The 25772-nt window shown below is 41.7% G+C and overlaps 1 protein-coding gene across 2 annotated transcripts in view; it reads left to right on the top strand.

The window, feature by feature from the left end:
* The first annotated feature begins 3396 nt into the window (after positions 1–3396).
* The window catches only part of LOC134643461 (pleckstrin homology domain-containing family G member 1), a 42797-nt gene continuing 20421 nt past the window's right edge, over positions 3397–25772 (top strand). The window contains exons 1-3 of one of the 2 annotated variants that reach the window (XM_063495829.1): positions 3397–3633; positions 20430–21001; positions 25266–25366. In XM_063495829.1, the coding sequence (XP_063351899.1) occupies positions 20579–21001; positions 25266–25366 (524 nt within the window). In that variant the 5' untranslated portion in view covers positions 3397–3633; positions 20430–20578. Of the gene's footprint in view, positions 3634–11018; positions 11184–20429; positions 21002–25265; positions 25367–25772 lie in introns of those variants that run through there. The other variant, XM_063495828.1, reaches the window with a different exon arrangement.

The following is a 25772-nucleotide window of genomic DNA, read 5'->3' as shown; positions in this document are numbered from 1 at the left end:
GAAAAGACCCAGCTGCTTTTGAAATTTGTAATTTGCCTAATCTGCAATTGTTGTTAGTTTCAAATGATTTGTGAAGTTTAGAAAAGTGGAGCTGTTGTGGAAAGCTTTTACTTATTTATTTTTTTAAAGCAAACTTCGCCAAGTGGAGTTTCTTCTCTTAGAGGGATTTATATGATCAGTAAGGATTTTTCTGTTGGCTTTGAATGGCTCAGTGAAGATTGGCAAAGCTTCAGTTTGGGGCTTACGCCTAATTTTGGGCTTACTGGCTGCAAAACCCACAATTTACTTTATTATGTTATGAGACAGAGGGCTATAAAGAGAGAGAGGGCTGATTGAAGGAAAAGAGGAGGAAGACAGAGAAGACTTAAAGAGAAATGAAGGAACTGGAAAAGGGCAAAAAAGGGAAGCATTACAAGGAGACAGACGGCTGACGCTTGTGGCGGAGGGGGGGTAGCGTTTGAGAGAGAAGCGATTTTTTTCTTTTGGTACTGTAAATAATAGCCCCTGCTTGAGTTGGACGGCTTTCATGGCTCCTTTTGTGTGCAGTGACATCTTAGGTTCCCTAAGAGAGAAGAGGGCCGGAGAGGGCTCTGCTTCCAGGGTTTTCACTGGCATGGGAAAGGCTGCGTATTAGCCCAATATGAATATGAGGGAAAATAAAGCCTCCACAGGTCAAAGGGATCCAGCCAATACACACTCATGGCTCTTTATCCTTCACAAACCCACATGCCTGCACAGATGCAGGCATACGCACAGATTGTGGCGCCTGCACACACATCAGCATTTCACCATCAGCTGTAGTCAGATGCAGACAGCTTTCCTCACCCCTCCTTTATCTTAGTCCGAGCAGTCGTGTTTTGGCTCGTACTTCTGACGAGAGCAGCCCAGCGGCTGACTTGTGGCCTCTGCTCGGTTTCGAACTGTAATTTAAAGCTTTTAATCTTAATCCCAAACACATGTACTTGCTAAGATGTCCCATTCATATTTATAGCAGGGGGCCTAGTATCAGTTTCTCGTAGTGAAAATCCCACAAAAAAACTTTATTCTAACTTTGTGTATTTTAAAGCTGCCCATGTAAAGTGGTGATGACTTAAAAAATTGGTTACTTTCATTCTTAGTATGAGTAGTTTTCACGGTTTTGTGAATACAGAATAATAATACAGAAGAAATGACATGTCTGAAATGACGTGTCTGTTTCGAAAGTAACATTGAGACCTACTCAGAGTGAGATCAGAATAGGAAGGCCACCAAACAAACAAAATAAAAAGATGATGATCTCATTAACATGTACTTTCTTGTCACTTACGTGACCTGAGGAAATCCCTGGAAAAGCTGTGTGTGAGTGTGAATCACCTGCATAATGACATCACATCCTGTTTAATTTGTTCATTTGTAAACAAGAAGCTTAAGATAAGCAGGAAATGGTAGCGGGAAAGGAGGGGAGGGACATTCCTGTTGTTGCAGTTATCCTTGCATCACAGAATATCCACTCATCAACACCTAATAATCTCTTACTAGCCACTCCAGACCAAAATATATTGACCTCTTAACGTTGTCCACAAGAAACATAAATTTAACGTAGTGTTCCCGGCTTGTGGACAGGCACGCCCAATATTGGGGAGTGGGATATGACTTACTTCCTTTGAATAATCACACGGCTGAATAACACCCATGACTTCACACAGGATACATAGTTTAACTGCACCTACTTTTTTGGTCCGTGATTAGCATATTAGCATTGCGTTAGACAAATTTAGCTATTTTATTGTTTCTTTTATTGTTGTAATTTTAATGTTTGTCTGGAACAGGTCTCTCTTGTAAATGAGACATTATACATTTACATGAGACTTATATACTTGCATAGAAGAAAACTAAGATACTTCAAGTATATTTGGTCTGTTATTAATGTTTTTTAATAGTATCAAAGCGAAATGCATATATGCAAGCATTACTTTAACTATTAAGCACTGTTTTGACCATTAATCCCAGATTTTAATTATTAGTCTACTGACTTCAGTTATTTTTAGTCTACTTTTCTGGGTTTGAGAAGCTGCCCAACACTTCAGCCATCTAGTCCTTGAAGTATAATTAAAAGCTTTAAAAGCTCGAATGTGTCATTGTTTCTTCAGGTTTTAAAGTGCAAGGTGTGGTGTTCAGTTGCAAGGGCTTAGCACAGTGTCTGAGTGTTTTCCTGGTTGGAATAATGGCAGCCAGTTAAGTGACTCACATCAGTCCTGTTTGTGTGGTCACTGCTACAGTAGGTCACAGATAAGGGTTAAAACAATTCCTTGGGTTGTTTGATGTGTGCTAGTAGTTTCTGCACATTCCAGTGTTCACTCAAATGTATTTTTCAGAAGATTAAGGTCATTAGAGTTGTGTGTTTTTAGTTGGTTTCTTATCAAAGGTCAGTGTTTACCACCATATGCGACTGCCGTAGCACCACGTGCAGTTTTGTTTTTCCTGGAAAATCTCAGAGCAGTAAAAAAGAAAAATGTGGAAGTAAGAAAGTGTGTGTGCTGGTTGGAGCTGCTTTATCAATCCCAGGAAGCCTCGCTACCAGGAGGCAGGAACAACAGTCACTGGCTTCCAGAAAAGGGACTTTCCTCCATCCTGCTCTGTTAGGATGCAGAACAATAACCAAATGACTTACGCACACACAATGACCACTGGCTTGGATATTTGTTGTGTGTGCTCATACAGACCTGTTCGCAGCAGGTTGCACTTCAAGCTCTAAACCATGAAATATATTTTCTTGACCTTTTTTTTTTTTTTTTTTAAAGTAGTTTTACCTTTTTTGTGCCCTGACATTGACCTCGAGCATCCCATAAACTGCACCGTTGAAAGTAACTCCAAGCAGTAAAGAACAACAAGGGGGCAGAACATGAGGCTCCAGAGTGCTGCTGTATGTGACGTGACCCACTTGTTGGTGTGTTTTTTGGGGTTAGATGAGGCAGCTCATCCTTGTGCTGCCCTCTTTTCTTTTCTTCCCTCTCTCCCTGAGCATCGGATCATGTCGCCCACCCACACTCCCGATTGTTATTTCACATTGCCCAATCACCTCATCATCATTGCTTCTGTTCGGTCTCTAGGCATGTTGTCACAGTTTCACTGACGGCACCGCTCGCTTTTTTCCAATTTCTGTCACATGTGTCGCCTGCAGCGCTGGCAGCTCTCCAGTTCTTGCGGCGATTCCACACCGCAAAGTGAGAGAGGGGGCAGAGCGAGGGCCCGGCTGGAAAGAGGGAGAGCGACCAGTCTTGCAGCAGTAATTGGTCAGGAAGTGGGCTGCTTGGATCTACGAGCTCTTCTCTCCCAGTCTCCCCCCCACTCCCTCCCGACTCCCTCCCCTCCCAGTGGGCAGTCAGTTCCGTTGCGTTTTGCTTCCATCTGTCCCCCCCTCCTCACCCGCCCTCGCTCTCCCTCTTCACACTCGGTGTCTATCTTTCTCTCTGAACTGACCTCATACTGTAGAAGTGTGGACCACGGACTGGGCCGCCTTGACGCGAAGCCTTACCTACCTCGTGTCAGCGTTTCTAAGAAGGTGTGAAACTTTCTAAATGGATCTAACCTGTGAAAGGATACTGGGATACCAGCAGCTCAGGAAAGGCTAATCGTAGAAATGGTCTGTCTGAGGTGAGTGACAGGTTATCATAGCCTCTTTGTGGATCAGTAAACTGACAAGGCATAGAGTGTGGCCTCTGGTTTTGGCTGTGTGAACTGCTTTGATAATTACTGTAAATAAGGCTATGCCTCAGTGTGTCTGCTCTCAGACATTACAGAACACCACGTTTTGTGTTGTTTCCTCCTTTTTAAAAGCCCAGGTCTTTATTTAATCATAATTGCAGACGTTACTCCTCCAAACCCAGTCTGGCCGGCAATTATACATCCCAAAGTTTCAATTTAGCATGACTCTAATAGCACGTTTTGCCAACTTGTCTAATTAGACTGCATGGCAGCCCGCTGTAGTTGGTTTCTGTTTCAGCTTGAGGGATGCTGACCATTATTTTTGTGTTTTTTAAATCTGTGATCCTGAATTTGCTGTATTACTCTCCCCTATCTTCCAAATGCCACTAGATCCAATTGTAATAGATTTGTCATCATTTTCACAGCTGTTTGATTAGAAATGCATTCTTAAAAAGATGTGGGCACAGTGAGTGTTTGACAGTCAGCTTTAAATACAACATAAATCAAATTTTACAGCGTGTAAGTGAAATTTTTTTACTTTATATTGCAATGCAATAACACAGACACGCCTAAGTGTTTGGTGTATGTGGGTGTGCGTGTGTATCTGAGCATATACTCGTGTGTTCTCCTTTGTGGTTTGTCCTCATTTGAGGTGCCCTAACTGGAGCACCCAGCTTCTGATGGGCACAGATTTAGACTTATATTTTTGCTTTCCCCCAGAAGAAAGTGAACTGACCCAATAAAGTTACAGTTAAAATCTCTGGCATGTGTAGCATGACTTTAAATATTGTTTAAATCTGTTTAGCAGTAGAGTACCTCTAGGATCTTTTTTTGATAGTTCAACAATAATACATTAACTTCTATTTAAATTTGTATATGTGGATACATTTGTATATATGTGTATATTATTAGGCTTGTGTCATGTGTTTCCCTAATGTGAGAAAAATCCCCCTGTCTGGTGTCCTTTCCTGGGGCAGGACCCCCAGGTCCTGCATTTTAATCTGAGGCCAAACACAGCTTCCTCCTGATATCCGCCACACAGGCTCTCGTACTAGCTTAACGCACAATAACTCTGTGTATATACATGTAACACACACGCACTGTGGCCCTGCACATTACTCTCTCTTCTGTTTCAGAGCTTTATACTTTGTCACATTTTTAAGTATAATTTTCCTGTGGAAGATTGCTCAACAAATCTTGCTTCTTTTCATTTATCTGCCTTTTCTTGATGAAAATCCAAACATACTGAAAATCCCTCCTATCATAAATACTTTTCCAGAGTTCTGCTCCAGCCCCTGGTGCCACTCAGCTCTATCATTAGCTGCGGCTGTTGCTGTTGACGTTGTTGTTCTTGACGTAAATGCTTGAGTTATTTCTGTGTCACTGTTGTTGTTGTTTTGTCTGCTGGAATGGTGAAGACACTCCTTTGCTTTCCTGGACTCTCCCTGCAGCTTCTCTGGCCAGCTTTGAGGGATTCCTGCTCTTTTATAAGCTCTATCTGCTGCTTCAGTCAGATTTCTGGCTGGGATGAGGCAGAAATTCCTGAACTTGTTCTGGCACCGAGAATGGACTGCTGCAGCCTGAGGGAATACCGTCCGAGAATCTGAAAGACTCATAAATCAGGAAGTGGGGGGAAAATCACCGCATCACTTTAGATAATCGGGATCGCAGATTCTCCTTTCCTGTTTCACAAAATTAGTCCTAACACAACAAATACTAGAATTTCCATACATCTGTTCATGATTTATAGACCGTGTTGATGCATGAGACAAGCAGGCAGTAACAGGACAACAACTTCTCACATCACAGGTGGTGTGTTAAGAACAGTCAGTCTGTGTCACTTCAAAATACTTAACTGGACTGCATGTGGGTCAGTTGTTGCAAAATCATGCAGTTCAGCTAAGCTTGGTTCAAATTGTCACAACTTTATTTTGTATACCTTTCAATTATAGTTCACATGTGTGAGAACGTTCAGTAATTTTCAGTAACGTTCAGTAACGTTCAGTAATCTCTTCCCCATGTTGATGTTGCAGGGGACAACATCAAGCTTTCTATCTGCTTTTAGTCCACTTATAGTGCATGTAGTATTGACCGTGTAGGTAGCATGCAGGCAAACAGTCCAGGTCGATACCAAAAGAGTTACTGCATTTGCCAGAAAAGCAGCAACAGAAAACTGGCAACACACATGGATCAGATGGCTGTAGCTGTGTACAAGCTGCTGAATGTTGACTGAGATGAATCTGATATCCCTGTGTCAGTGGTCTTTCTGCATCATCATCATCATCATACTGCAACATCATAATGTTGGTCCAGGATCAACATTGCAGCTGACCAATCATGTTGTTGTGATGTCATAGGTTTGCAATGCGGGGAAACGAGAAACAAAAGCTCTTGTTTATATAAAACGCTGTTCTAGGACAAATACTCTGCATTTTGAGTGTTTTTCTTTTTCATGTGATTTGCGCAACTTAATAAATATATTCTCAAGTTAGGTTTGCTTTTACCTAAATTTAGTTTGGCTCACTGGTGGTAGGTTTTTAATATCATTAGCCAGCTTCTTGGCTAATGCTGATATGATTGTTGCAATGGTGATCCTGGACCAACATCACTTTTATGCTGTAGGAACAGGAACAACACTGACACCGGCAATATCATGCGTTGACTGTTAAGTTCAACTGTAATGTAACCACTTTGAGTTTCTGTTTGTTGCTTCTTAACATTAAGCATACACTAGTGTGGAGGAGCTGGCACTGTAGGTGGATTTGGCTTGTTACCTTGATTTAAGGCGGGTTCTGCTTTTTCTGGCGTCTTTGCTGAGCTAAACTAATCATCTGCTGGGTGCAGCTTTATTTTTCACGATTAGATTGGAAGGGATCTTATTGTTACTGAGCTACATTAGATTTCCAAGATTGCCCCCTTAAGGTCTGTTAAAACAGAATTTCCCAATATAGTATTTGTTGCCTACATATCTACTCCTTGATAGATACTGACGTTTCTTGGAGCCATTACTTTAACTTCCCTGTGAACATTAAATTATCCTCGCTACTGATTGGTTAGGTCCACTTCCAACAAGTTATTGCTTCACAACTCTGTATGCTTATTGGACTAACAGTGACCTATTGAACAGCAGCTATTACATGGAGAGGTTAAAAAAGATTTGAATCAATACAAACATTAACATAACATCTGGAACAACTTAAAACGGCGAAGAAAGGCATCAGATGTTTTGCAAATGCCTCCAAATTACCTTTGTTTACATTCATGTGACAAAGCCCCCGAACAGCAAAGGGACAAAGGGAAGTCAGGAGAGCTCAACCAACTTTTGGACACACGTTGCCTGTTTCCTTTATTTCCAGCTGTGAGTAAACATTTTTCAATCCAGGGAAATGGTGTTTCCATTACTTTGACCACATGGTTTGTTATTCGAACTGTGATGACAAAGGTCTCCTATGAAGACATGTTTTAAGTGATAGTGATGCTGCTTCTGTTGGATATTAATTTCGAAGATATGTTGGATACAAAATAGATGATGAGAGACAGAAGATATTTATTTATTTATTTTTTATCCTTTCGTGTGAAAAGGGACAACGCTGTCTTTTTAAAGGGTTAATGAAGAGCTCAGGCGGCAAGAACAAAGGCTTTAAGTGTTTATGACAGAGTCTCTGTGAGTGGAAGAAAAGACTGTGTATATGTGTCTGCTGATGATCCATCTCAGTATTGACAAAGACAGACAGGGTCACACAGGGAGGGGGAAACTGTATATGAATGACCTCTCCACCCACTAACTCCTGTCATTAATCACGGTCGTTCCCGTCCTCTGAATCCGTTTCCCGCTGTATTCTCACTTTACGTTTCCTCGTTACCACAGAAACATTCACCCCTCACTTTAAAATGCGAACAGCTGAGAAAATGAAGAAGCTGTCAGGCTATCCGAGTTGGAGATTGGACCTGGTTTCACACACATGCAAGCACAAATTCAGTCACCCACTGCCCACTGAAATAATAGCCATCAAATTAGTTCTCCGCCTCTCTCCGCCTGCAGTCCTTCCTCCTCCCTCCAGGACATGCAAAAAGAGGTTTTGGAATTTTTATTTTTTTTTAAATTTCTGATTACACACTCACACAGTAAAACATTTTCAAGTGCCTCCGGTCTTTAAGTCATGAGTTTACAGTGCTGTTATGATAGAGTGTGTGTGTGTGTGTGTGTGTGTGTGTGTCAGTAAAAGCTGATAAGAGTGTGTACGAACCCTGTGCCCTCCTCCAGTGTTTGCACTGCCCAAGTGTTATGAGGAATGGAACGGTTTATTGACAATAAGCATTTTCTTCCCTTGCTCCCTCGTTTCCTCCCCCTTTCTTGCTCTCTCACTGTCTTTCCACATGCCGCTCAACCATGGAGATGGATACCTCGAAGTTGCCATAGTGACCACTACAGCACAATGGCCCGAATTATCTTGGCAACCCCAAAAACCTTAATACTAACAACTCCTCTTAAAAGCGACGACTACATTCCAGTGATAATCACACTTATTATAAAAGTTATACTGTTATTAAGGGAGGAGCATAAAGGGAGGTATCAGATAAGGAACAATGTGGCTGTAGGTTTCTGTCATCAGCAAGTCGTGCTTAGCTGAACTGAGGAGTTTCGACGTTCCTGCTGCATGTTTGCCAAGCTGGAAGTGCTCGTCATGGGCTGTGTGTGTGAGGGGTGAAAGGTAGCAGAGAGGGGGAGTGGCAGGTGGATAGTTTTGGATTTAGAGTGGAGCTTCAGGGGCTTCGTGGGTCAACGATCCCTCAAGTCATTAGAGAGAGGGGTCGTGCTTCTTTAGGTCTGGCCCTTGTGTGTTTGTGTTTGCGTGTGAGAATGAGAAGCAGAGAGAGAGAAAAGTCCAAGGGGGTCTCTATTCTAGTATTTGTGACAAGATGAGGTTGGCCGTTAGCAAGACCCCATGCTGCTGGGACCAGTCCTTATCATTTAAGAGGGACAACAAATAGGCAACATATTTGCTTTAGTGTGTGAAACTGATGGTCCATTGTCTCACGTGTGCCATCCTGATGGGACACACGGCATGTCCTGATTTATAAGTGTCCTGTGAACTTATACACGGTGCACCTCTGGAGCAGCAGTTCCCAAGCTAAGTGTTGTGACATCCACAAGGGTTGCATGATGAATCTGAGGGATCCTAAGGGGGCAAGAAAAAGGACTAAATTCTGCTTTTAAATAGTTGTTTGTTATGCAAAACCTTTATTAAACTTAAGATTAAAGAGCTTTAAAAAATAGAAGATTGGAAAACAAATCAGTTCCCATAAGTCTTTAAATCTGCTGGTCACCTCTAACACAAATGTGTATGGAAACATTTTTACACCAAGCAAAAAAACAAAAAAGTTTGTAAATTATTGTCAGACTTACGAAACGTGTGCAGCAGCCTATTTAGCTCTTCTTAACATGCCTATGTTAACCAATCAGAATCATTCTGAACGAACAGGCTTTGCAGTCTGTGTACAATACATACTATCTGAATACTGCTGAACCCCCATTTCCTTACCCGCATAAGAAAACACGTTCCTGTTCAGACGAGGCGGAGAAAGTGGTCACAATGTTGCAGGAGAGAAAGCTACAAAAATGTAAGGCAGGAAAACGGGAGAAAAAGCTAAACAAAGAAACTGAAACTATTGTGTCCATGTGGAAGCCAGCTTGAAGCCCTGACAGAAACAGCAAAGCAGTTCGCAGTCGTGCAGCAACTGTGCGCTGGATGGAGCAGGCTGTTGGAGATTAACCAACTGGATGTGTACTAGGATATCGACAGAGCCATAAGTAAGGAGATCAACCGATTTCCAGTTTGCAGCCGAGTCTGACTTGGTGGTGTGCCTAAACTAACACTATGTTCCTTTTAGATACGGCTGTGTATTAAACCCCAACACTTGTCATCTAATGATTAATGAGGTTTTAATAGTCTGAAGCAGGATTTACACTCAATTTTTCATGTGTGTTTCTTGGAGTGTCCCTCTAAATAGATGAGAGAATGATAAACGTTTAAGTGCCCGGAAGGAAGGGGGTTCTTTTCACTTCACAAAAACATTTGTGTATGTCCACAGAAACGCAACTCCAGCTTTTATCCTTAACCAAATATTCCAGCATTTTGAAATTGATTTTTATTAAAAACATCCTTTTTCAGCCATTGTGTTAAAGCAACATTAAAAGGATATTCCAGCCATTAAAAATGACAATGCTATACAGTTGAGAAGGCTTAATGTGAATGATTAAAATTAATGGTATCATTTGCTTTAGCCTCTTAATCATTACTCAGTCCAAAAAAGTCTAAGATCCAAAAGAGTCTAAGTTTTTGTCTTTAAGAAGACCCTCCCACCTACTAACTACTACACACCTGCAGTTTGATATGAAGGCTTTCTGTTATACCCAAAACATATTCATCCTAACGATCTTAAAGTTTTAGAAACTTTTTAGAAACTTTAGACTGCTTCAAAGCCCGCAGACGACATGATAGAGTGGAAAAGTATAAAATCAAGTTTAACATGGCATCCACTGTCCACATCCTTCCTCTTCTGAGATTTTGTGTGCTCGTTCCCTCCAGCCTTTCTCTAATCTGGGCACAATGAGCCGTGCGGTGGACGAGGAGCTTTTGTCTGAGCCGGCTCACAGCCTATTGATCAGTCGTAACTCCCCCCCTCCTTTTAAAGTGCGTATATGAGTGTGATCTGTGGAGCTGTGCACTAACAACAGCAGTTCAGCTGCCCGCTGAGCATGATGGACACGCACACAGACACAAAAAGGGTGCCGCCTGGCCTACAATGCATTGCGGACCATGCTAAAAGTTTTATTTTGGAGTACAAGCATAAAAGAACGGGGAGAAATAAAGTAGGGGAAAAGATAAAAGAAGGAAAAGGGGAGAGGAGGCACTTAATGTGGAACTCCCAGCTCCTTATAATTTGCTGCAGGAGAGAGAAAGCAAGGGAGAGGAGGAGTCAGGGGGAGGGGAATACCCAGTGGGGAGGGAGCAGGAGAGCAGAGGCCATTCACTCCGACACACACACACAGACTCTCATATGCAGGCACACACATGAACTCTTATAGACACACACATGAACAAAATAGATGCATTGCCACAGAATAGAGGGAGGGAAAGAAGCATTCAGAAGGGCAGGCAGAGATCCTCGGCCAGCTGAACTAGAAGAAAGAAAAGAAAGAACATCAGCCTGAGGAGTGTGTTCAGGAGAAAATCCAACCTCAGTGTTTGCACCTCTGTGTGTTTTAGTGGAGCGGACTGCATGTTGGATCTCTGGAAAAAGATTCACAATGACTGGGAAATTTTTGGAAAACTAGGAGATTTAAAAAAAAAAAAATCCAGACTGCTGGGAGTACTGTTTGGAATAATCTGAATATGTGACCCTCGTTGGAAATCCTTCTTTCATTTCTTAACCCGTTTGTCAACTCATTCACTTGCATTTTCGTTAAAGGGAGCGCTAAATCAAAATGCCTACTGGTAAGCAGCAGCTCTTTTTTATTATTGATGTTTAATCTTTTCTAAGTCTAACTTGAAAACACATTTCCCAAGAGTTTATTTATTTTATTTATTTATTTATGAAGTGATGGGACTGGATTTTGCATGGTATTTTCACATCTGCACATCTCTTGAGGGGAATTAAAACCACGTTCTTGTTGAAGAATATCTGGGTTATGTTTCTGTTTGGTGAAATGAAATCTGTGGTGAACATTTGTTTGATCAGCAAACTCAAAAAGTATAAAAGCAGCCCTTTTCAAGTGGCAACTGGTCAAACATCAGACAGCGAGATATGATTACAAGGTATGCTTACTGGCCTCTGAAGGCTTGCTTGTTTATGCTCTTGGGTCTTTTGCTGGGTGTGTGTAATATTTGTCCACAGCTGACAGCGCGGCGTGAAGTGTATTTGGAGCGTTGGTCTCTTGTCAGCGCTGTTCAGTTAACGGCGTCTTCTGCTTGTTGTCCTCACCTCTGGCTTTGAGTGAAGCATGTTTGTTTTCTCGCAGACTTGTTGAGTTAAACTCCTTGTGATGCTGAGGTGATGGTGCACACACACACACACACACACACACACACACACACACACAGCCTTTGGTGCTCTTTTACAGTGGTTAGAAATTGTATTTACTTGTTGGCAGTTGCAAATAGAGATCTGCTGCTGCAGAACATTACAAAACTTTGTGTGTTTATTTACCAAAGTAGAATTTCACTGGTAGCTACATTCAAAGCATCAGTTCAAATCCACATGTAAATTACCCTTTAAAATTATTTTCTACTTTGCTTGTATATCCTCATGTCTCTGAAAGCCAACACATGTCTCAGTGTCCTCTGACCCGGGTGTAGGTTGGACTGAGTGTTGAGATGCCATTCTACAGCCTGTGACCCAAATTAGAGCCTTGAAGACAGCAGTTGGGGGGGAGGCTACAAATGGGCATAAGGAAGAGGAGGGGGAATAATTACTGTTTAGAGCAAACTCTTTGGTTTAGAGATGCAGGAGACAATGGACCCCTCCGTCGTCCTCCTTGCACCCTGCTTGTCCAGTCATCTGGTCAGACATCTGCTCCCCTCCAATCATGAGCACTTAGCGCAAGGCCCTACAGGCACACAGCGGCTGGACGGGTGGAGGTTCGGGGCAATTTAAACAAATGAGATCTCATGGCTCATGTAGAAAGAGATTGCGAACTGATGAATCTTTGCAGAAAGCAGGCTGAAATCCAGCAAGGTCAGAGAATGAGGCTAGTGTGTCACTCTCGCAGGGAGGTGAAGGGCGTGTGCGGCAAAGGGTCGCGTGAGTGTCCCAGGAGTGGGTGCGACACTGAGTGTCTGAAAATAGGGATGGGTTGTTGGTGAATGCTTTTCCCACAGCTAAACACCGGTGCTGTCAACTAAAAGCACACTGCACATTCCTCAAGTCCACAGTGTCGCTAACAGAGAGTCTCAGCCAGAGGCTCAGCTTTTAACTCGCATCTTGTAAACATGGAGATAAAATGTGTTAATCTGTGTACATAATGTGTGTAAATGTACCTATGTGTGGTGGCTGTTTTAATCATTTAAAGGGTTTTATGTAATTATGTGAAGGAAGAAGGCATTTGTTTGTAATTATCCTGCCAGCTGTGTGTGTTGACATTAACTATTTTTGTGAGGCCACGAAACCCCAGGGGTCTGCTGAGTCACAGATCGAGTTCAAGCTTCAGGCTTTACCAGCGATAACATGCAAAGTGATGTTTTAAATCTGGCTGGCGGATGTGCACAGAAACACATTGAAGAAAGAAAGCTTCATTTTCCTCCATCAATCCTCCAAAGTGTCTGCATTATAACACATGTCCTGGTCATTGTTGGTCTATTGGGAAGCTGTTCAGTGGAAACCCCACCCCATGTCTCAAATCCCATCTTTCGTCTCACTCTGTCTCTCCCACCTCTGCAATCCCCCACCCCTTTTCTTCCTCTGCTCTCTACATTTGTTTGACTGCAGTGTGAAATCCAGGCTGACACTTTAAGGTCCTTAGCGTCAGTTGAAATCAAGTCTACATCTCTATCAGAAACAGAGGTTGACCTTAAGTGGACGCAGCGGAAGATCGGGAACCTCTCCATAGCCTGTAAAAAAAAGATGAAAGAATTTGGTAGATTGGTTTAAAATGGAGAGAAAATGTATTGGTTAAAGTGCCACAAAAGGCAGGATTCAACATGGGAGCGAGAGTGGGAAATGGAAAAGAGAAAAAGCAGTGGAGTGGGTGTTTTTCGACCTTTGGCCTCTCTTCTCATCTTTTCTTCCTACTTTCATTCCTCTGGGATCTCTCCTCCTCGTTTCTCACTCTGTTGCAGTCGCACAAGTCTGATTGCTTGACGACTTTACGAAGATGCTGCCAAAGTGAAGACCACTGGGCTGCTTTACTTCCATCTTGCTCTTTACATTCTCGTCACTCATCATAGCATATTCGGGATTTAGTTACGTTTTTAGAGTTCTTGGATACCAGAAAAATGCACAGTCAGCAACAGACTGCATGGCATTGAACTCATTTGCCATCTGGTAGGCTTGGTGAAGAATAAACAAGAACACACACGAACAAACAGCTTTGATTGAAGGCTTTTTGAGATGTGCAAAGTGTGTGGTCAAGTCATGTCTGGTGCGCTCACTCCTGTCTTCAAATTCTGGTTCTTTACAGGTAAATATTTTTCCAGTGAACTTGTACAGATTCATTTTAAACCCTCCCACAGCTCCAACAGCACAATGGTTGGAATATAGCCTTGGCTATACAAGAGAAAAGCTGCATTTATCGGAGTATAAGTGCTCTGAGCGTGAAAGGCAAGTGTTATGAACACATGCGCTCCAAAGCAAATATGAGCCCCGGTGGTCTGCAGCCATGTGCTATCTGCATGCTGGTCAATGCGTATTTTTACATAGTAAAGTATATACTTGCAGAAGCATGGTTTGAGCCTGTAGGGATAGAATGTGCAGCTCATATTTACACACAGCGAACTTGGCAGACTTACTTTATGAGCTGCCAAACACATTCAAAGTTTCAATGCATAATAGGAGGAGGGAAGAGAAGAATGACAGGAAGGGAGAAAGAAAATGGCCGGAATTAGGAGAGTGGTAGGATAGTTGTGAGAATTTGGTGAAAATGACCTAAATTGGAGGGGGAAGGAGTGAGCAAACAAATGGAAGCAGGAATGATTCAGAGGGTTGGGAGGGGGATACAGCCTGAGCTTATTGATATGCTCGGTCTCTCCATGTTGTCACGCTGCAAATTACCATGTTGATGCCTTTTTTATCTGTGTTAATCTTTAACCTTTGAATCATCCTCATAAAGCAGGTGGCTTGGAGCAATTTCTTGAGGGTTGTGAAGTGGCTGTCTTTGCTTGTAATGAGTTTTTTTTCCCATGTCAAGTTGGCTCTAAGGAAGGTGGTTTGATCGGGATACTTTTTGTCAGGAAAGAGGAAAGGGATGAATACTACAAAGCTACTACAAACCATAATTTGTTTTCAAAACCGTGTTCTGCTTTTGGTGAATTTATTTTTGACTTTTTTAGAAATTTAGTTCATTTCCTAAAGAAGTCAGTTTGTACTTTCTGCCTCTGCATTCCCATAAGGGTCTCATTTGTTGAAATATTGCTGTGGACTTGCATGCAGGAATGAATTTTTGAACATCTGTGTGTGTGCATAAACAGATCTTTGTGCACATGTGGCCTAATTCACAGCATACCTGCCTTTTTTTTTAGTTTGGCACTTTGTTTCCCCTCCTACGCGAGTCCCCCTCTCACTCTGTAAGATTCCTTTAACTCACACCAAACCAAGCTAGCCATACCAAGTGGATATTTTCCATATGTCCAGTTTTTTGTTTAAAAAAAAAAAAAAATCCCCTCTTTCGTATTGACATGCCTGTGTTTTATTGCTGAGGGATACTCCCTGGAAGTAGCGTGGCGGCTTTGTTTCTGGAATCCCCAAACTGCTGCGCTCAGTTTACTACTCTTGTACAAACCCAGTGATTAGGGATACCACTTAACTTAAAATAAACAATGTGAATTGTTTTTCAGTCCAAAATCTGAAGATGACATAATACTTTAAAACATTTTGAACTTGTTTACCTTTCAGAGGTTCACATGTCCTTTACAAAGCACTCGCATAGCTGTTTGTGCCCGCTGAGCTACTTGTAAGGATCCTGAGGGCCATAAAGAGAGAAGGTTGCTAACAGCTGTTTACTGACCTCTCCAGAACAAAGAACACTTTAGGTGACCATAAAGTGTGTTACTGAAGTTGAGTGCTGCATGAGTCATTAAACCTAGCTGGACTGGTAGTGAGGCTTGTCTGACTAACTTTGTAAATGGAGCAAAACTGGCGCTGTAGCAGGTTATCATGAGCATGTGAATGCACTCTGTGTTTTGATGTGTGCTAGTGGCAGTCTTGTGAATGTGACTGATTCCACAAATTTATATTTTAAATGGTCTTAATGCACATTAATAAGGAGAAGTGGCGTTGACTCCTTTATACTTTGCAGTAAAGTGTTTTTGACCACTTCAGTGCATTTTACGAAGTACACAACAGGCAGTTATGCTAGCCAGATTTACATCTTCCTCAGTATTGCTTGTTAAAAATAATTATTGAGACTGTTGAGTTAGTTATATGGTTGCTTGCCATAAAATATTTAGCAGATATGTAAAAGTAGATTTTATGTTCTCTGAAACAATGAGTTAGTGAAGTTTACCTGATCTTCAACAGCAGAACAGATTAAGATTAAGAAAGTTTCTAATGTAAGTGCTCCCTGCAAAGCTGCTGGTTTAACTTGGAAGTCAGAAGCGAAACAAAGAACAGCAATGGTTGCTGTGTTGTAGTTTATTGTTGGGTTTACTGTGTCAGAAAGGCTCTTTGTTTCGCTTCTGACTTCCAAGTTACTGACTTGGTTCCCTCTCCATTGTTGTCATTGTTTTGGTCTCACAGAGTCATAGTTATCCATAACATAACCTGCTTTTTGCATGTGCTGCTACACGCAGACATATTATGTCAAATTCAGTTAATTCTGTCCTGCAGAAACTGAAAAGAAACAGAGACTGAGATGGTCCATTTCCCAAGTTTCTGCAGGGTTGAGGTGGAGATTGACCATGAAAAAAGTTTTTCATGGTCAGTAATTTCTGATAAGTTTAATAGTTTATATGGGGCTCATTCACCACTAAATTGCATGTGAAGAAAAAAATGTAAATAAAATCCAGATGAAGAGGATTGTTTCTGAAACTACGAAAAGGTTCTTTTGTACTGGATTCTTTTTTTTTAAATCATTTTATAATACCACCATTGCATTCTTTAAGCAGTAAAACACAAAATGTGACTCATTGTTTTTTACCACTGTTTCTTTTTACTGTGTCTGCACAGTTTTCGGTCTGCTTCCTTTGAGTTGTTGCTGTCTGCCTTACAGACGGGTCTGATGGTCAACATATTAAGAATAGCTGAATTGTAAAGCACCCCTCAGCTTCTTGTGCCAGGGTGCTTTACAAAGTTTAAATGAAAGCCAGAGATTGAAGCCAGGTTGCTCCGGCACTCACTGATTCTCTCTCCCTCTGCTCTGGCAGGAAACTTAGCCCTCACACACTAGCCTAATCCTCATATGCACAGACATTTGACACACACAGAGGAGACACAGTCCCAACCTACATGCTTAGGACCATAATTAGAGATCATTTACAAGGATCAAGTTGAACATAATCTGGACAGGAGGTAACTAAAGACTGGCCATCATTGCTTTGTGTGTGTGTGTGTGTGTGTGTGTGTGTGTGTGTGTGTGTGTGTGTGTGTGTGAGCCATTTCACCCAGGAAACGGACAGGGTGTGCCCCAAACATGAAGCTGGGAGGTGGTAAGGAGGGGCTGGGCAAACACACGATGGGGCAATCTTCTCTGTGATGTTTGGGTTTCACTCCAAGCTTGGCTTCTCTGTATTTGCTCTCTTTGTATGTTTGTGCATGAGCGTGCGTCTGTGTGTATGTGTGTAGGTTGCACGTGTGCGCACACTGCCTGACCATATCTAGCTGCTATGGCTGGTGTAAGGACCATTAAGTTATGAGCTTAGTCTTATCTTTGGAGTGATAAACCTAATGCATTTTGTGTGAAACATGCACACACATTATAGATACACATACATTAGCAGCTGTGATAAGAAACGATGTATCACAGATTTGTCAAAGTGCAAAGAAAACTGTCTGTTACCTATTAGTGGCGTGATGTGTTATACAACCCTTTGGCCATTGTGTATGGTAACTTGAAAGCAGTGCGCTGTTTATAAAAAAGCCAAGGCCCTTTGGTTTATCCGTGTAGTGTTTTTGCCCAGCAAATTCTTTTTCTACTATCTGATGTTTTTGTTACGGGAGGGGAAAAAAAGTCAGGTTTGGCACTGCAGAAATTTGCATGGACACACATGCACAGGGAATCGGTTCCAAACTTGTCTGAGGGAAGTGCAGTTTTATGCTCCTTCAGTTTTTGGGTGCTCCAGATCCTTCCTGTTTTTCTTGGCACACTAGCGGAGCAAAATTAAAAGTCGAGAAAGATATGATGGAGCTCATTAGATCTCATTGTTGGGTTTTTTTGAGAGGTGGATTTAGAAAACTGGCTTGACAGCATGAGGAAACATATGGCTGATAATATCGCAGGGCTTAAGTGATTTTTCTGACTTAAAACTCTCGTTTGTATCTGTTAACAAAAGATCAGATAAACGTGTCACGTGAAAGGTGTGTCGCAAGCATTATGAGACATTATCAACAGACCTTGCAGTCCCTGCAGCTTCACAGGACTCTATCAGAACTCTGTAAGCAAATGTGCTTATTCAGTTGCATTTCCAGGTAAATTCTGAGGAACTTTCAGTGCCAGGAATTTTTTTTTTTTTCAAGGAACTGAAAGATTCCTTCAGACCTGTAAGGGGTATAAGGTCTGTACACAATGTTGGACATCTGAAACTGTCGGTGACAGATGATCACACTTCCCATTTGATGAGCAAGTGTTTGAAAATCTGAAAGGCAGAAACACTAATTTGCTCCCAATTAGAGATCATTATAAAGAGATGACGGATGATATATTTTGAAGCAGATCATAGCTAGGCTATCTCTTTTATTTCCATCCATGCCCAACGTATTTCTTGCAGAGTGTGTGTATGACTGTTATCTAATTCTTGCTAAATTAAACTGTTTTATAAATTTTAGAGCTAAAAGTCCCCACAGAACTGGATGGCTTTCGGATGTGCGTATAGACATTTATCTTGCACATGGAAAATGTGTCCAAAAAATCTGAACTTTGATCCAGTAAAGTTACATACAGGTTCAGTATTGATGTTATAAAAGCTGCTCCAATGTGATCTTCTTATCACGGGACCAGTCTGACTAGTGTGCAGCCGAGGGGGGGGAAAAAAAAAAAGCTGTCGCTGTAACTAAAAGCCCTCCGAGGTACCTGTGTGAAAGGTGAGAGAGCGGGTTTTTACCAGGATTCTTTGAGCTTGTTCTCAGGTTCACGTTTCATGTTTTGAACCTGAACCTGTGATCTCTGAGCCTTTGAAGTGAGATGGGCTTAGGGTGAGTAGGTGCTACTGGCAGCAAGCGAGCTACGCTGTCCTGAACGGCGCTGGATATCATTGTTGCCACAACATGGCAGCTGCCGGTTCACTGGTGCTTCTAGCTTTGATGGTGTCAAACCCCCACAGAGCTGTTATAAGGCTCTCGCACGTTGTTCTTCCCTTTGCTTCATCACATTTGCTCTCTGTTGTTGCCATCAAAGCCTTTCTGTGAAGCAAGACCTTGGAAAACGTCGAGGGAAACTTGGAAGGCTTCTGTCTGATACGCTACATTTGTGGTTTCACTTCAGCTGCCCTGACTGTGGGGCCTTGGGAGCTGGTAATCATATCTTTAACGGATCTCTCCACAAACACAAGGTCTTGAGCCAGTTTGGCATGTGCTGGATGCCAAATAGACTCCTGTAGGTACACACACACACAAACACACAAACTTGTCTGCCTTCCACGGAAATAGGGGTTTCATTCATAACTGTAAGTGGCGTGCTTTCAGCATTACACTGGTAATCTTTTTGTATTCTTGCGAAAATGTCTACTCACACAAACATAAAATCCTCGTCTATGCAAATAAATAAGAATTCAAAGCTCTGAGTTTCCTGTGGTTGTGTATGTTTTCTCATCTGGAATTGGAATTACTGTCAGCTCCTTGTGAGTCAAAGCATTTCTTTGGATACAAGTGGGGGCAAATCTGTGAAGGTTGGTGATGGGTGGTCAGTTGGACTGTGGTCAGTAGGAATGTAAGGAATCGGGATGCTAAACGGCGACTGTGGAGAGCATAAAAGTTGTAGTGTTAAATGTTTAAAGAGGGCAGCGCAGCCTTTCAACTGAGTGAATATAATCAGAATTTTAGTTTAGGTCAGCGATTGAGTTTTTTTGCCCATGAATATTAATTTAGACAGTTTTTGTGAACTTCTTCTGTATAGTGTCTATTATGTCCATCCTTGAGGCTTAAAGTTTCCTATTGAGATTCTTCTTTTAAAATCTTTGTCCAAAAAGAGGACGTTGTATGCTGGAAAGAAGTGAAGACCTCAGAGTGCTATCTTGGTTTATGAAAATAAAATCTGATTATTTTGTGTGACTTATGCTGGGGCATGTTGTACGACCTGTTCAATGCTGTGGCTGTGTTACCATAGATTACTTAAGACGGATGATGATACACAAATGAGGAAGTGCAGTTTTGAACTGTATTATTAAACACCAAGACAAAGTGCAGTGGTTTATGTAATGTATGCCTAGCTTTTACATCTTTGGTTCTATTCTGGTCTGTTCTCTTCTGTCACTTTAGTGCTTCCAGGATAAATGGAAAGTCACCCAAAATGTAATTTCTATCAGGCATTCAACCCATTTGCACCACAATTTTTGGCCAACTCACTGACAATGCAATGCCATAAAACTTAAACCATGGCATTTTCAGTATTTTTTTCTAACCAGACTCCATGGAGCCCTCAGCAGTCTTCCAAGCCAGGGGCTTGATTGTAATAAATGAGGTAGTGTGTGAGTGTGTGTACGATCTGCTGTTGTTGTCCTTGTTGTATTTCTTTTTTTTTTTTTTTTTTCTTTTGGGGGCATTATTATTATTATTATGGCAAAGCCAATATCTAGGACGTGAACACAGAGCAATATGAATGTAATCTTAGCACTAGTGAATTAATGAGAATCTCTTCCTTTGCTTGATTTTCCTTCCAGACGATTACAGCTACCTGCCTGATGCATTGCCTCCTCTTCCTGAGGTCCCGGACACCGGGTCAGTCCTGAGCTCCGTTGACATCCCGGCTCGCTGCCTCCGCAACCCAGCCTTCCGCCACGCTTCTTCTCGCTACTGCTCCGCCCTCAGCATGGACTCCTCTCCCGACAGCGCCGAAAGGCCCATCAGCTACAGCTCCACATCCTCCTCTGCCTCCTCCAGGGACAGTCACTGCTCGTTGGGCAGCCGCACAACTCTTGTCGCTGCCCCGCACTGTAACCCCATGACCGCAGACCGGGACTCTGGGGCGATTCGGTTGGAGCTGGTCCCTGCGAGGCAACTGGAATGCAGAGAGGAAGATGACGGAAATGATGGAGCAACGGACACAGGGACAGGGCAAGGAAGATACAGCAGTGGACACACTCCAACTGAAAATTCAGAGCCTGAGCTGAGCCCAGAAGGAGGGGAGCGGGCGAATCAGGGACAGGGACCAAGAACATATGTGGACCGAGTGGTGCAAGAAATACTGGACACGGAGAGAACCTACGTACAGGACCTACGTAGCATTGTAGAGGTAAGGGACTAGAATTCCAAGTAATATATAACTTGGATACACAACATGACATGTGAAGGAAATTGGAAACAGAAGGATCCTGCACATGCACAGAAACCTCAAAGGTTCAGAGTATTAGCATATTTGGCAGAACATCAAACAAAGAGAGAGACGTGGAAAAAAAGTTAGAAAGACTACAACTATATATTTTTTGGGGGGTGGGGGGGAGTTGCAGTTAATTGGTGTGTCTTACTAAAATATATATCAAATATATAAAAAATGATTATTATTAGATAGTTTTTACCGATTTCTCCCTTTCCAAACATGTTCAAGCTTACTGTTGCTCAAGGTGGCGAGGTCATTTATGTCTCTGGTCTCAAACCAAGGGATCCAGCCACCTTAATGGATTATAAAAGCGATCTCAGTGGTCCTGAAATGATTAAAGCCAAATAAAGGACAAATTTTACGTAGTTTTACTTAAAAAAACAAATTTTTTTAAGATGTATTTTTGGCGTTGTTAGACTTATTTTTGATAGGAGAGTAGAGAGAGAATAACAGCAAAGCAGAAAAGAGAGTGCAGGGAATTGAGTGAAAGAAGTGCCTCCTGACACAGGCAATCATTAAATGGATGTCAGTCCAGTGACTGCCTGACCCTGATCTCTTCAGGAAGGCTTTAAATTGCCAGATAATACACATTTAATGCATGTGACGCATACTGCTTGGTGCCTTCTGGAAAACTTTAATGCAATAAGGTCACCTGGACTTGCAGGCAGAGTTTGGGCGAGTTACATGACACCAGCGCCTTTTGTGCTGCACACAGAGGCACACACATACTGTATGCACACACACTCGAGCTAATGCACTCGTTTGTGTGTGTGTCTGTGTGTTTGGCTGGCTTTGAACTGCAAGGATACACCTTGCCTGTAGTCAGTATCTGAGTGGCTTTGTTAAGGATTGGGTGTAGAGCTTTTTATCAAAGGTTGCTCTCTTTTGTCTCTCCTGCCTTTTGGTTTCTGCATTCAGCTCTATGTGAAACTAAAAAAAATCACTGTGTGAAATTCAGTTGAATGTATGTGCTGCATGTTGTATCCTGCAGCTTTATTATAAAGTGGTGGCTTGAAATCTTCATCCACTTTTTCCCACATTGTCCTCCCTTGGCGAGCTGCCGATTCATAGGCAAAAGTGTATGTGCGTGTGTTCATATGTTTAGGTTGTGTTAATTTGGCTTTGGAGTGCACAATGGATCCATCATCACAAGTTTGTTTTGTGATATGTGCTTTTGGTGTTTCACTCCTGATATTCCACCCTTTCCAACTCCTCCTCCTCCTATCAGAGGTGAGGAAATGGGATAGAGGGTGAAAATAGGAAAAGGGATTTAGCTCCAAGATAACAGTATCCTAAGTAGGTTAAGAAAACACTGAACAGGGCTTAGAAGCTGCACTTAATAACCCTCTACTGCTTCTACTACTGCAGCCCGCCGATTGCCATCAGTAGATCAGACCACCCAGCACTCAACAACCACACTTGCATTTCAAGAAAGCTAATTTGTCACTAGCACTTTGGACAAGACACATGCATTCAGCCTTACTTTACCTTTTTAATGACGGTTTCAGTGAGTGCATTGGGGATGGATTGCACTGATTGTATCTGTGTGAAAAGGGCTTTTAACATCACAGTTAACCTACAGTGAAGAGAAAAGTACAGCTAGCAGCCACCACAAGCACAGCAACAGCTCATCAGTTATCAGCACTGTCCTGCATTATTAGCCATCTTGCATTTCAACAATCCAATGCTGCTGTAGGAGGGTGTGACAGTCTTAACACAAATATTTACCCAGACTCCCCTGGGCTCAACTGTGTTTCATCTTTCTGCAACTTTGCAGGCTTCTTTTCTTTTCTTTAAAGTGTTGTTAAATTGGTGAATATGATGTTTGTTTGCATGAGCTTACATCCTCATTAACCAACAATGTCATGATTGTTTGCCCTCATCAGTGTCTGGAGAAACAGTTTCCCACTGAAGGGCAGAAGGACAACTTTGTTTTTTTGTGTGTGTGTTTGTAGAAAAGGAGTGTGTGCTTGAGGAGATTAATGGTTAACACAATAAAGTTATTAAGCCTGCATATGCGAAGCCTGATGCTTAGCAGGAAGTGAACCCTCAGGTGTGTGTTTGTGAACGCTTCCCGTTGTTGAGCCTGCAGAGGCTTTGGCTGAGTGTGATGAGTGAACGGGTCAGGCCAGGTCAGATCTTTGACCCTGTGGCTAATAAACTATCAGTTTACACATTACTGCCAACATCAACAAAATCTTAACATGACCTCTTTATGTGACCTTAGACATAATCACTGCCTTCCCTTTTAAGCACGATTTCTTTCTGTAACTCAAATCCTTGAACCAAAACTTTGCCCTAAAGCTCTTGCAAAAACCCGTACACTCTTTACATCCAGATCACTTTTTCCAGTTGTTTCTGTTTTTCTATGCCTTTGCCTAACCAAACACAGTTTAATGGATTGCAGCTCAGACTTGAGCTAGTTAAACTAATAATGAATAAATGCATAAAACAATACTTGGAACAGAAACTCTTAGCAACCAACTGCAAATTAGGCCAATGGGAGAGAACAACCTCTCCCTCCCTGTCTTTGGTCTCTTAAAAACACACAAGTATTGTCTGCACTGAAATGGCGAGTTGTGTTTGTGCATGTCGAAGGCAGCCTGGCGCTTTTCTCAGTGTTGTAAGATTTTCCCAGTTTCAGACAGTAATGTGGTTTAAAAGCACTTTTTCTATTTCTATGTGCTCGTAGCTTGAAGGGACAGTTCACCCCAAAAACAAGTTAATATATTTTTCCCCTTCAATTCAATCTATATTGTTTTAGCGGCCTTCTTTGAGATGTTGTTTGTAGAAATGTCTGCCATCTCCTGGATTTAATGGAGACGGATTAAACTGTTACTCAAAGCACCAAAGAAAATAAATAAAATGAAATGCGTGTCTTTTGCCCAACAGCCAAAGGAAACATGGAGCACCATTAAAGATTAAATCCTGTAACTCAGTCACAAGCAAGAGGCTCTTTTAGATTAATTTTGTGTTTTTCAAATTTTTTCTCGAATTTGGAGATGTCATTTCACTGTATACAAAAGAAGACACACATTGCCAAAGCTGGGCAGGTCAAAAGGAAAATGCGTAAATTTGATTTGGGGTTGAACTGTCGCTTTTCTAGATGAAATCTTTTGTGTTTATTTGCACTGCGCTTCTCAGTAACTGCAGCAGTGTTGTGTTGGTTTTTAGTTGCCTGCAGAATGGGCAAGATCAGTTGATCTATTTGTTCCGTTCTTTTGAAATATATAAAAAGCAGTGAAAAGTCCCCGTGCAAAACACACAGCTCCATTCAATACTGCTGCTCCCAGCTACCGGTCGATCTGTCCTCCTCGCGTCACCTTTCTTTCTTTCTTCAGGGCAGATGGATATCTGGCAGTGCTGTTGTTTAATAGCAGTCATATGAGCACTCATCACTAATGTCACTGATGGAGGCGGTGATAAGCGCCACAGAGTTAAAGCTTCCTGAGGCGACATGTTTTTTTTGTTTTTTTTTATGTGTTAAAACTGTTCTTCCCAGCAACAGCCAGACAGTTTCAGGGCTAAAAGCTGTTGGCCTGCTTTATCCTCTTATCAAAGTGTTGACACGAATCAGCAACAGAGGAAATTGGCTTTTAGTTGAACATAGTACACCAGGGTTAAGTGTTTTTACTATATTACTGCAGTTTAAATTGTTTAAAATTAAGTTTTCTGTTTTGTTTTTTGGATTAAGGCATTAAAAACTGAAGAACCTCCAGTTAACTGATCACTCATTGGCTCATAAAGGTTTGCCTTTATTCTGCAAAAGTAACACAGTTCATAAAATTGTTCCTAAACATATTTTTTGATAACCCAAGAATGATATTTAAAAACAAATCGGATTCGTTTCAGTCATGGATTTAATATTGGTTTTCCTAGCAGGTGTAGTTGTTCCCCAACAACCCTTTTTATTGTTTTTTTGGAAAGGCTTCTTAAAATGTTGAAATAAAACCTATAACTTATAAGATCCACTCTAAAGATAAAGATCAGAGAGTCTGAGTGTGTCTGGATGTTGTCAGTATGATTCTGTTTCCAGAGTCAGCTGTCCAGGGGAGGTTGAAAGCTTCCGGTGTCTGCAAGAGTTTATGTGGGTGGGCTGCTGTATGTGTGCCAGGGCTGGTCCCAATCAAGACGCCAACCTTAGTCCTCCTAACAGACTGTTGCTTCTTTCTCTCTGCAGGACTACTTGGAGTGCATAAGTAACCAGGCTCGACTGGCCTTGAGCTCTGAGGATAAAAAGTCACTATTTGGCAACATCCAGGACATCTACCATTTTAACAGGTACAACACAGAGCGACAGACATAAGTCAGAAAAATATAATATAATGAATAAGAGTGTGTGGCATAAAGCAAAGACTCAGATTTCCTATATTTGTTGGTTCTTGAATTTTTGGAGATCAGAAACGGAGATCATGTGTCGCTAAATAATTTGGATATTAAATTATTGTGTTTCCTTATTTCACATAACACCCAGTCTTGGTTAAATGGCTCTAATTTCTTCTCATATCATCGGGAATCTTACACTACTAAAATGACTCATTAGCCAAATATTGCAAAAGAAAAATCATTTTAAATTACATTAAAATATATTATTTCGTCACAGGTATAACCATCTGTGTTATTTTAATGCATTCATTAGCAGCTCTGCTCATTTAAATAATTTTCGCTTCATGTTTGTACTTTTATG

The sequence above is a fragment of the Pelmatolapia mariae genome, linkage group LG15 (genome assembly GCF_036321145.2).
Source record: "Pelmatolapia mariae isolate MD_Pm_ZW linkage group LG15, Pm_UMD_F_2, whole genome shotgun sequence".
In the NCBI taxonomy this organism is placed as follows: domain Eukaryota; kingdom Metazoa; phylum Chordata; class Actinopteri; order Cichliformes; family Cichlidae; genus Pelmatolapia; species Pelmatolapia mariae.
This window is presented reverse-complemented; position numbering and strand designations above follow the sequence as displayed.